Genomic DNA, 12,167 nt, shown 5'->3' with positions numbered 1-12,167 from the left:
ATGTGGGAAGAAACATATCTAAGGGAAATTTAATCTTTTAAGAATTTTTTTTTCTTAGGATCTTCTTAGAAACTTTGTTAGTGAAGCCTCGATAAAAAGTAATTATAAAAAAAACAGGATGGAAAAAATATGAATTGTCATATTAATTTTTTGCGACGATTTGTTTCATAAAAGGGATTTTCGGATTTTGGTGCATTGAACAAGCAGATCGTATAATTTTTAAAAATATTTTATATTTTCAATTTTCTGTTTTCATCATAGCTGGAGCCTCAAGCTCCAGTTTAGTTTTCTTCTCTATAAAATAGTTTCTTTGTAACCATTCTACATACAATATAGGTATTTCTCAATCGAGGAAACAGTTCCCTCTATCTATCTTTCTATCTGCGCTAGACTCTACTTAAAGGTATAATAAATCTGTACAATCTGTAGCATGTGGTGCTGCTATCTTTGTTTATATTCTCTCACTCAAAACTCTCACTAAACAGTGTTTGCCTGCGCTTCTGACGCCTTGACGTCACGCACTTTATAAATAATAATGCCTACTTTGTGAATCCCTTATCCTATCCTAGTCAAAAGAGGGGAGGGAATTGATAAAATTATTCTCTTATCTTAGGAAGCGAAATTCTCTCACTATTTACAATGATCTATCTTGTTTCTGTTACTAAACGTAAAGGTTTTAAAACTCAAAATTAAGTTTGTTCAGAACAACTCAAATTTCACTTGACACGGTGCGACCATCAAGGTTTGAGAACAACTTTTTTATACGATTCCAAGTTTTAGATTTTTATTTAGTGGAAGACTAAGACTTTAAAACAGTTGGGATCGTTGGAAGACTTTTGTGATTTTTGTCGCAAACTCAAATTGTTGATTTTTTTTTAATTTATTAAAACTAAAATGAATCAAGAACGAAGGGAAACAAAATTTACAAAAAAAAAAGAAAAAAATCAGATGAAAAGGATTGCCGAAAGTTTGAGAAAAGCAAACGAAAGCAAAAGGTTGGTTGAAGCAACGATGGATTAAGGCTGTTTTAAATGACCGAGCATTTAAAAGCTAATCACATGATTGATTTTTTTTCTTGGGAAAAAATTTGAGAAGTTGATCGATAAAAAAGGTAGAAGACGTCTCGCTTCTTGATTCACGTGTTTTTTGGAAGCACATTTTTTCAACTTGTGTCTATCACGAACTGACCTTACAATTATTCACAGCTTTGGATTTCACTCTGCTCTCTCTAAAGGGGGGCCTAGAGCTTCTATTAATTAGTTTGTTTTGTTTTCAGATGTGCGTGTCTTCAACGTATTTCTATATCTGGTTTCGCCCGTCCGAGTAGGCCACATGCTATCAAAAATTATTTTTGATTTTTATTTTTCTTTTGGATGACTAGTGGTCGCCTGCTTTGATTTCTCACCCGGTTTTTTTTTCAAGGTTTGACGACGATGGCGGCGTTACGAAATTGCGGAAAACGTTCTTTTATCACATGCACGCGCGCGCACTCTTTCGGTTTGCTCGTGTGTCCCCGGGACGCGGTGCAACGCCACGGGTGATAATTTACACACACCCGTGCGGGAGCAACAAGGCAGGAGGGCCGGCACTTTACTCTTTTCTTTTTTCTACAAGTAAAAATAAATTCCGCCTCGTGCCAGGGTGCGCTTCTTCGCAGTGGTTGGATTTTCCGCGCTTCGATCCGAATCACACTCTTCAATCATAAATACACTTTGTTGCAGTACAGGAACTGGCAGAGGCGATCAAGTGCCCTCGCTCACGTCACCGCATTCAGTTTGGTTGCTGGCTCGTGCACTCTTCGCGTCCGCATCGTCGTCGTTGTCGTACAACCCCCTCGCTCGGCTGCGGTTCGAATCACCCTTCGGCACACTTCGGTTTTCGTCGTCGTTAGCCGACGAACGAAAAACTATGGGAACGAACAAACTCGGTTTGCCCACTTTGTTTTGTCTCTTCGCGGCTCAGCAACACTGTGTGTACAATTCTATCGCGATAGAATAAACAACGACGGGGACCCATTGCAACTACGGCTCGTTGCTGCGCAAACTATTACACGAGCCGAGCCGAGCGGCGTGATTTACGACCGCTCGTGTGCTTAGATTTGTGCTACATTGTCGTCGGCGTTGATGAGCAATGTGGCTGGGGAATGATCACACGCGAAGCGATTTGTACTTCCGGCTGGCTGCCTTGCAGGGACCTGACTGCTGAGGTACTGAAGCTTTTTTGTTTTCTTTTGGGTGACCTTGGGGTCTAGGGTTTACCATGGTCGCCACGGTTTGTCGTCGTCCTGCAGCATAGCCTGCTGATCTTGGTAGGGTTTCTTCATGACCAGCGACAGGGGGCTATCGGGGCTGTAGGATCGCATTTGCTGTTGCTGCTGCTGGTATTGGAGGTACTGTTGTTGCTGTTGTTGGTGGTGGGATGATTCGGGGTATAGAGAGGGTTTGCAGTCCATGGGTTCGTAGTTGGAGTTGGCGGGACTTGGAGGTGCGTGGAATGGGGAGGTGGCGTGTTCCCGAGGGACTCGATCGTACGAGGACGAGGACGAGTGGCTTGAGGCTGCTGATCCAGTGGAGGCGGTGCGACTTGGGATCGGCACCAGCATAGGAACTGGAGCTGTGGCTGCTGGGATGGCTTGAGGCAGGACGAAGGCTAGACTGCCGTTCGGGAGTTTGGTTGGGATAAGCTGGACGCTGGATCCAATGTTGTTGGTGAAGAAGACTCCATTGCCAGTTTGGACGGCATTAATTTGGGCGGGATGTGTCTGAGGGAGGTGATCCTGTTCCGGGGAGCTTGGAGGCGATGGAAGGATGTGCACTTGCACGGACGATTGGCGAGGTTTCGGGATCTCGGTCTTGACTCCGTTGATACAGTTGCTCAGGTGAGCGAGAAGCCGGCGCCGAGTCATCGGTTCAATTTCCGGAAACCTGCTCACTTCCTGAACGCACTCACTGAAGCCGGCCTTGAACTTGTTCATCACGTTCGGATCCGTTGCCTGGGACATAACGTTCTGCTGACGCTGGAGGTTTTCCAAGTGTTTGACGGTCATCTCAAGAATGTCTGCCTTCTCCAACTTAGAATGACGGGCAGGCTGTAGAAAGAGAACCAGAAAAAATAGGGGGAAGTTAGAAATCTATCGGAAAATGTGGGTGGAACTTTTGATTATATCCCTGATCCGGGTAGGACACTTACGTCTTTCTTCATCGCATCCAGAATCAGTGTTTTGAGCTCGTTCAGGCAGTTGTTGATGCGGGCTCGGCGACGTTTCTCCATGATCGGTTTGTTACTCTGCAAAGAGGAAAGAAAAAAATCTCACTTAGTCTCACTTCAATCATAAATAAATCAGCTTTAAATCAGTTCAAATCCGCTACGCCAGCAGCGACCAAGTGATAGATCTAAAAATATGTGATTCACAGCGCTCGTGCGGAGCACTCAGTGGGAGCCACTCGGATTGGACTTGTTAATTTATGAACACACTCATCGCAGCGTGACGGAAAGCAAATCGGGAGCTAACATCCAAATCCAAATTCGCTGAGGTGGTCCGAGTTTGATCCCGTTTAAGCTACTTTATTTTAATTCAGATTCAGAAAAAAAAACATCAGTGAAATATCTCAAACAAGAATCAAACCACCACGAATTATTTTTGAAAAAAAAATTAAAATCTGATAAAAAATTTTTTGGGAATTTGTGTTATTTTTGTTCAAAACCAAAGATTATTTCCAATCAGGAAAGTTTTTAAAGATCTAACCTGAACCTTAGCTGAGGATTAATATGATTTAACTGTTCGAAACGTAGAATTCCTTTAAGTTGCTTCCAATTTATCACAAACTCCGATCAACCGAAAAAGATACTTACTCTTCGATTATCGCTGGGTCTCTTAACGATCGGCTGCTCATTGCTCGGCTGTTGTTGCTGATGCTGCGATGCCGATGTTCCAGCAACCATCGCTGCTGCAGCTGCAACCTGTTGCGCCGCTACCGTTCCAATTCCGGTCACCATTCTGCTCGAGTTGTTGTAATAATTCTTTAGAGTATCCACAATTGCAAACTTTTCCGGGCACACACTTGTACCTCTTTCTTTTTTTTCAGGCGGGTTACTTGATTGATTTTTCTTTTTGCAAACAATTCACAATTTGAATTCCCACACAATGTTCACTTTGATTGATTTTTTTTTCTTCAAGTTTCACTTAACTCCTGCTGTTGTTTATAAGATTTTCCCAACTTTCAGCATACCTTGTATGGTAATCACTGAATGATCTTCTCACACTTCCAACTCTGTCACTGTTTCACAACTGTTGATTTTATCCGCTGTGTTCCACACGCGGCTTGCTGCTTAATCTCCTTCGGTATCAATTGATGTTACGCACGGATTTCGCGCATTGCATCCGTCACTCGAACCGAGACAGAGAGAAGACACTTTGAACTTTTCAAAAACCCGTAACCGACAGAAACTGAAACTTAGCTTTTCAAAGTTCCACTTTCCACGTTTGTCTTTAGGCGTGTGTTACTCCGACGAGTGTTGAAACGATTCTGACCGGTTTACTGATGTACGGCGGACTAGCTCGGTTCCAATCGGCTTTCGGTTGACGTGTTTGTCTCTTTACACTTGCTCCGTTCGCTCGCTCGGGTGCCGGGCCGAAGAGCGTTCGGGTTTTTACCCGATGATCGGGTGGTGCGCGCGTGTATATTTGCTTGCACGGGTGCAAGCAGGAAGGACTGCTACCGGATTGAACGGTTAGGAAGCGTGAGAGCGAGAGAGGCATCTGGAAGGATATGGACGAATGTGACCAAAGGAATGCCAATGAAGTCCTGTGGAATCAGCGCTCTGGAGTGGGGATAAGAGTCGTGTGCTCTATGCTGGCAAAACAGGAAACCTTCTTCGGAAGGATTTCGATCAATCGAACTCCGCTAACTTCCTGATCACTAACTACCTGCTAACATCGACTCCTTTAATCGAAGTGTACTATTAAAATCCGTTCTTTAAGTATTTTAGAGTTTCGAAGTACTTCCAACTAAAAATTCGAAATATTTTATTTAAGTTCAGGTACCATTTTTGGTACCTCAACAACTGATCTGCTGATGTTATTGTTGGTCACTTTCCGGGTTTTCTTTGACGCATTAGAAGGCACACCAATACACCTCGTCGTCTTCTTGTTTTATCCATTTGTTCATTTTCTGCTTCGTTCGTCCGTCCGTCAATCGGTCAGAAAAATCTTTTCGGTGGTTCTTTGCTTCTCTTTGGACCTCTTCTTCGTCGCTCCCTTCCCAAACCCGATCGAGGACGATCGTCCTCGGCCGGCAGTGCTTTTTTCCTCGATCGGCCTCTCCTGTTTTAGCCCTCAGCTTCGCTGAGCGATCCCAACTTCCACAACACCAATGCCGAAATCGAACGAAAGACGTAGAGGAGAACTTCAGAGATGGTCGGTCGGTCGGTTTTCTTGAATGAGCCGTATTAATGGCTCTGAAAAAATATCGCTTATGTTTTTATTGCCCCTGCTCGTTTTCTTTCCTTTTGGGACGTCCGTCTTGGTCGTCGGCGAGTTGTTTTGGGAAAAAGATTTTTTCTGCCTTTCCTCGCTGCACCCATGCCAACAGATTTTTACCGGAGCCCCGAAAACATTTATCGAGCTGTGGCAAACTTTGGTGGGTTTTGGGTTTTAGGTGTCCTTTTCGTTTCTTGGGCTTCGCAGTGGTTCAGCAGGCTGTCAACAGATGGAAGCACCGGTACTAAATTGGTGGAAATTGTTGTATTCTCTATGGAACTTTGGATGATTCAATTTAGGAAGAAAGTATTCAAGTTCACAAATCAAAATCGATTTTTAAAATTTTTTTTTTCTCAAATACAGAATGTTTAATTAATAAATTTAATTAATAATGTTATTCTTACTAGTGTTTGGAAATTTCAGTTCAAATTTCAAAACTCAACCAAGACGCGTTTTGGCTTTTAAGATAATATTATTTTAATAATAGTTGAAATTATTGGTTTTATTATTAAGAACAATCACCGTGCATATTTTTCTTGGGTTATAATGTGAAAAACTTTTATCAATAAATACGCATTGAAAAATAAAGAAATATTTATATAAGGCAGGTAACAGAACAATTGTTTGAATTTGAAAATAAATATTGGTTCAATTTATCTTTGTGGATTAACAAAAAAGTTTGTAATCAAATTTCAAGTCCGACTTTTCGATGAGTTCAAAATCAGAATACTTCATTTACACTGTACTTAAAAATTTTGATACTTGCATGAGTTCATATGAAGTATTGAGATTCGGAATTAAATTTTCAAAATTCAAAATTTATATGGAATCCTTAACTCAATCCTGAAATGTTTAATATTTTCGAGAACAGTAGGTAATCGAAACCAGGTTAAAATTCCGTGCATTGATGTTAATTATGGTATTTTACATAAGACTAGCTGACCCGGTACACTTCGTTTTACCTTTAACTTAATAAATCGTTATGCATGCACAAAGTTTCATTAAATAATCCCTGTATGATTGTCTTGAAAATAAGTACAAAAGATCTCTTTAATTTATTTTAATAGGACAATGGATTAGGATTCATCCCGGCTCAGGGGCCTCCCGAGAAAAAATTAAACTTTGCATCTATCATACTGCTTTAAGTTCTAGGAAACTAAGAATGAAAATTAAAAAAAGGATTAAAATTTGTAAGAAAACAAATCTCGAACAGTTTCACTCTAATTACTTTAAGTTAAGGGGACTCTCTGAACAAATTTTTACAATACCTGGCAATATCTGATCATTTGATCTCGAATTTTCAACTTAAAATCCGGACAAATCTTAGCAAAATACGATAATATTTTATGATAAGGAATTATTATTTCCTCATTAAATAAAATTTTAACGACTTTTACGGGGTATGGATTCACTTTTTCTTAGGTTTGTCAAAATAAAAAATACAACAGAACTGATCAGTTTTGTTAAATTGCAGAAATAAGAAAAAACTGAAGAAGGTGAAGAAAAACATCAATAATTTTTTTAAGTTGTTTTCTTTCTCGAGGTTTGTTAGGAATGAAATTGATGAAACTAGGAAATCCTGCTCAATTTATAAGCATAAATATTAGTTTGAATAATGCAAACTAAATGTTGTTGTTGATCATTATTGAAATTTACGTTGATTTATACACTCTATATCCAAACTGAGTTCCACTACAGAATTTTTATTCCAATTAAATTTGTACAACTGATTAAGCCCAAATTCCTTACTTTTGATCTGATGTACATTTTTTACAAATTTTCCTCTACTAGAAGAAATACCTTGAATTCAGTATATACATATATATCATTCTCTACATGACCATTTTCAAATTATTATCAAAAAAAAAAACGCTTTCATAGTTTAACTGCGAATTTCATGGAACGATTCTCTAAAAACATGAATATTTCTGTTTTGTCAATCTCATTTTATTTCAAATTTATGATTCTTCTGTTTCTTGAAAATTTAATTTCCATTCTGTATTGCTTTCGACTGTAACTTTTGTCAGATTTAGAAGAACTTTTGACAAAAGCTTTTTAATTTTTAAATTTGTTTTTAATTAATAAATAATTTTTAATTTTAAGTTTTGATACGCAATACATTTTATAAATTTCAGCTTATTACACGAACACGATTTGTAGTGGTGTGTTGGAATTGAATAATAAATTTTGCAATTTTTCCTCTGATTGTAACATTGATTCACAAGTTTGAATATAGATTTCATTTGTAATTTTATAGTATGATTTTTATTTTATACTTTGATTTGTGGGTTTGAATAAAATCTGGTTTAAGGTTTTGAATTTCACTGTGTCTCTGAACTGTCTGTATCTCCATGGAATTTAAATTTAATTATGTTGTTATTACGGATAAATCAATGAAAAAAGTTTCAATTTTTATCGGAATTTTTTTCTAACCTAGAGATTTTTGGGTTGTGATAGAGTTATTTTATAAATTGTGAATTGAATTTTGCATTTAACAGCTCTAATCAGGTTTATCATTTTAGATTCTTTAGTTGATAAATTTTCCCACAATGTTTGCACGTGATGGATTCACAATTATTGTTTGAAGAAATAAGACATAATGGTTATTTGAAAGCACTATAAGGAACTCTTTACAGTTTCTTTGTGTGTTTAAAATATTGAATTTATTGTTTATCAATGCGAAAACACATACCCCTGTTTAACAGCTAATAACTTTTTTGCCTAATAAGATACGACGTTACGGTCTTTAACAAAGTTGTTTAGCGAAAAATTTCCCTTAGGAAATTTATAAATTGGCACAAAAACCATCAGCTGGCTCGGTTCCACAGAAGAAACAAAAATGATGTTGATTTTTCAGTACAAAATATTCAATTTTCCCATACAAACCTAAAAGTTCAAATTTACTCATGTAAACGTTACTTGAAAATTCTGCCAAAAATCATCGATGAGTTTTTCACCAAAACGAAGCTTTTTAGACCCCAGGGTTTGAGAATTTCAAAATTGACCCCAAATCGACTCAGTCTACTGTAATAGTCGAGTTTTATTTTTACAATTTTGGGTACAAATCAATTCAAATCTGGAAAATGCGAAATCTGGAAAGTGAAATTGAAATCTTTGAGTTTCCTTATTTCAGACAGATCACTTAAAAATACTAAAGTATTTTTTTAAATGATCGATTTTAAGTTAAAGTTGGTCTATTTCCTCGAATTGAGCTATGGTTTTGCTCGGCTGTTTTCTCCTATTTTCTTTTTCAAAAGTTGTCCTTCAATATAATTAACCATATGCCAAACCTTTCTTGTTTACAAAAATGTTCAAATTCAGTCGTTCCTATAGTATCCGTGCCGTACAAATCCCGGCAATTTTACATAAATACTGGGCAAAATCTGGATATTTGATTTTGAAACTGACGACCAAAAATCCTGATCAATATCCGGGCAAATTATGTCAAAACTCAGAAATTACTCAACAAAAATCATGAAAAACTTAGAAAAAAAACTATTTTTGTCAAAACTCAACGACAGATCATAAATAGTATTTTAATTCTTTAAAAAATAATAATACATGATTATTTTAGCAAAAGTTGCCAAAAAAATAATCGTTTTGGAGGCAACACATTATTACAACACAATTTTTTTTAATGCAAAAAAAGTTAATAAATCCGAGAAATATCCGGGGTTTTTTAACGAAATCAGGTAATGGTAACCTTCATACAGTTGCACGTAGTTACGTCAATTATTGTAGGCATTTATAGACACACCTTGATTTATGTCAAAACAAGATTGTATTTTAAATTGCATCAAAATTTCATCCAAATGTTCTCGTTGTGCTTTATTTAACATTTATTTTCACTTGTACTCCTCCGTTAAAAAAATTGCATGAGGTGTTTCAATATTTTGAATCATTTTTTGTGGGAACCCTTACGTATTAAAGTTGAACGTTTTGAAATTCATCACGATACACCATCCAGCCATGTTGAAATTTTGAGTGAACCAAATTTGAAGAAAATTCCTAGATTTTGATTTGATTATTTGAAAGGGTGCCATGCGAAAATCCCATTAGTTACCCTGAAAATCACTTGAAAGTTGTTTTGATTGGCATTTTTAATATTGATGTTGTAAGATAAGTACTCGTTCCCCCACTCTTTAAAAATATGTCTTTCAGTGTTACGAAAAACCTTTCAATATTGAGACTTGTTTGTGTTCTAAATTTAATGAAACTCCCCCTCGCTCATTGTGTCAGCTGTGTGATTTTTTCATGGATTTTGTGTGGATCACTTTGGTTTTGAAAGAGGGGAAAAAAATTACAGTTAAAGAAATGAGCTGGCTATGTTACATTTACTCTTGTGTGAAATTTGAAGAAAATCAGACGAAAATTGAACGTTGTTTACTACCTCCAGTTTCTACAAACCTTCTGTTTTATTTGCATTGATTCTGTACAGGGTCCGGCAATTGAACTGCTACAAAACTTTAGGAGTGAATATTACAAAGTATACAAAACCGAGTAAGATGACACCTTGTCACTTTGTTAACATTATGTCTAAGATGTCAGAGGATATTTTTGTTAATTTTGTAATCAAGTGTTTTTTTTTTTTTGTAAAAATAGTTCTCGAGCCTTAAAGTAGTGCTTTGATTGCCTAGTTCCAGCCTGTGAAACGGTAGAAAAACATGTTTCGTGAGTTGTCCAATGAGTGTATAATTTTTTTTTTATTTTGGCTCGCACTTGGAAGATACTTGGAGATCAGAAGTACCCAAGTATAGTATGGTGGAGATCGTCAAATTACAGTGGCGACACCTACCATGGTGAAGATCATCAAGATGCACCCTGAGAGAATTTATCGGCGTAGTAACTCTAAATTGGCGATAGATTTTAATACACCGGATCAAAATCATGTCCTCAAACTGTTGACACGTCCTAATTTTGGTTTTGGTTGGTGGTTTTTCAGCAGAACTTCACATTGGAATTTTTGTGTGGGATTTTTTTTTATGGGAGTTAATTTCGAGTACGGAGTGGTCGGGGAGTTCGCCGGACCTGAACCCTAAGGACTTGGCTGTCTAACGTAAAGAGAAGCCCGATGTCTACTCCACAAAACATGACGGGTTGGAATTTTGGAAGAAATTCCACAAAAACCACCTGCGGTCTTTTTAAAATATGTGCCTTGAGCTAATGCAGCGAGTGGTTAAGCTCAAGGACAAAAAAATCGAAAGGCGCATTCTTTCCGCATTCTGAGATTCTTAGAGTGAATATTGTTTTATGTACTAAATTTGACAACAAATATTTTTCAATTGTTCGGGTTTTGTCGTATTCCAGTATTTCACACAGATATTGTATAGGAGCCAACTGCATTTTGTTGTTGAGTGTATTATTTCTTTTGTCATGTAAAAATTTGTTTGAGTTCAGTTTACAGAAGGGTGAGTCTTTCAGTAAAAAAATCACCTTGTTATGCGAAATTCATGACTGTGTGGCAACTTTTAGCAAAATCAGTTCAAAAATGTTCGAGTTGTCTCGTATTGTTGACTTCTTAAACTTCGGATATCAAAATTCACGTCAATCGAATAAACTGTTTTCTAATAATAGTGCTTCAAAAACCTTCTTTATAAATGTATAGGAGTGTTTCAATACAATAAGTCGTCCAACTGTACTTATTCTCCTTATTTGGTTAAAAAACCTACTGTTTTTGTCAATAATTTTTATTGAATCCATTTCTTTAAAAATCACTCACTAGTTGTTGGAGTTGCATCGAGTTTTATATCGATTTTCTATGGGAGCCTTTCAATTTTAATGAGAAAAAAGTTAACCTTTGAAAGGTGACGATCATAAAGCTATTATACAAACCGTCCTCTGCAACAAAACCCTTCGAGTTCAAATTTTCTAGTCATTTCATTCACCCGTTCCGTATGGTAATTCACCTCCAACGTTATAAATAAGATTATCAAAATCGTCAAAAATTCAAAACGTCAGAAATCAGTGATATTAAATAAAAAAAATACCTATAAGTTGTTTAAAATGCAATGTTCATTGAATTTAATCGAAAAATAAATTATCTCATATTTGATTTAGATATAGGGTTTAATTCGGGATGACAAAACCAACTTGGTTTAAAATCCCAGAGAAAAAAGGAAAGAAAAATCCAGGGTTCAATTGAAAGTTCAAATTATACAAATATAAGAAAAATTCAACAATAAACAAAACCAAAACAAGCTACACGAAAGTTTACTGGCAAAACTTTAAAGTTCGTTAAGAAAAACACTATCCAAAATTTAGAACTTTCCAAGTAAAACTTACTCTACGGGATTAATGTTGCCAAAAATTGCGTAGATAAACTCAAACTACAAATTGGCACAGATACTCTGATAGTTAGAAAATAGTTTAAATTAAATCGCTTCTAATTTCCATGTTTTAGACAAAATGATTTTTGATAATCATTAAAATTTGGAATGACATTCTCATTGATGCCATAAACAAAAAAAAATGTATTGTTGAAATAAAGTTGACATGCACGTCAAACAATGAATATTTATAACAATAAGAGGTCAAATAAAATAAATCTATCATATTGAAAAGTTAAAATTTAAATTTTCCTGTGATTCCGGTAATAAATCGGCTGGAAGAGTATTGAAGCTTTTTATTGAGTTTTTGAAGGATACAACCACTAATATACTCGATTACTCAACATTTGCCAGAAAAAAAT

The 12,167-nt window shown here is 36.5% G+C and overlaps 1 protein-coding gene across 1 annotated transcript; it reads right to left on the bottom strand.

Moving 5' to 3' along the window:
- Nucleotides 1-213: 213 nt before the first annotated feature.
- On the bottom strand, nt 214-4,534 carry LOC129756600 (protein hairy). Its single transcript, XM_055753509.1, has 3 exons — nt 3,853-4,534; nt 3,190-3,285; nt 214-3,088 (listed from the first exon to the last, which is right to left on the bottom strand). Exons 1-3 carry the CDS (start codon nt 3,994-3,996, stop codon nt 2,255-2,257), a joined length of 1,074 nt encoding a protein of 357 aa, XP_055609484.1. The 5' UTR covers nt 3,997-4,534; the 3' UTR covers nt 214-2,254.
- Nucleotides 4,535-12,167: the final 7,633 nt, after the last annotated feature.

The sequence above is a fragment of the Uranotaenia lowii genome, chromosome 3 (genome assembly GCF_029784155.1).
Source record: "Uranotaenia lowii strain MFRU-FL chromosome 3, ASM2978415v1, whole genome shotgun sequence".
Taxonomy (NCBI): domain Eukaryota; kingdom Metazoa; phylum Arthropoda; class Insecta; order Diptera; family Culicidae; genus Uranotaenia; species Uranotaenia lowii.
The sequence above is the reverse complement of the archived record's forward strand: the minus strand, read 5'-3'. Positions and strand labels throughout refer to the sequence as shown.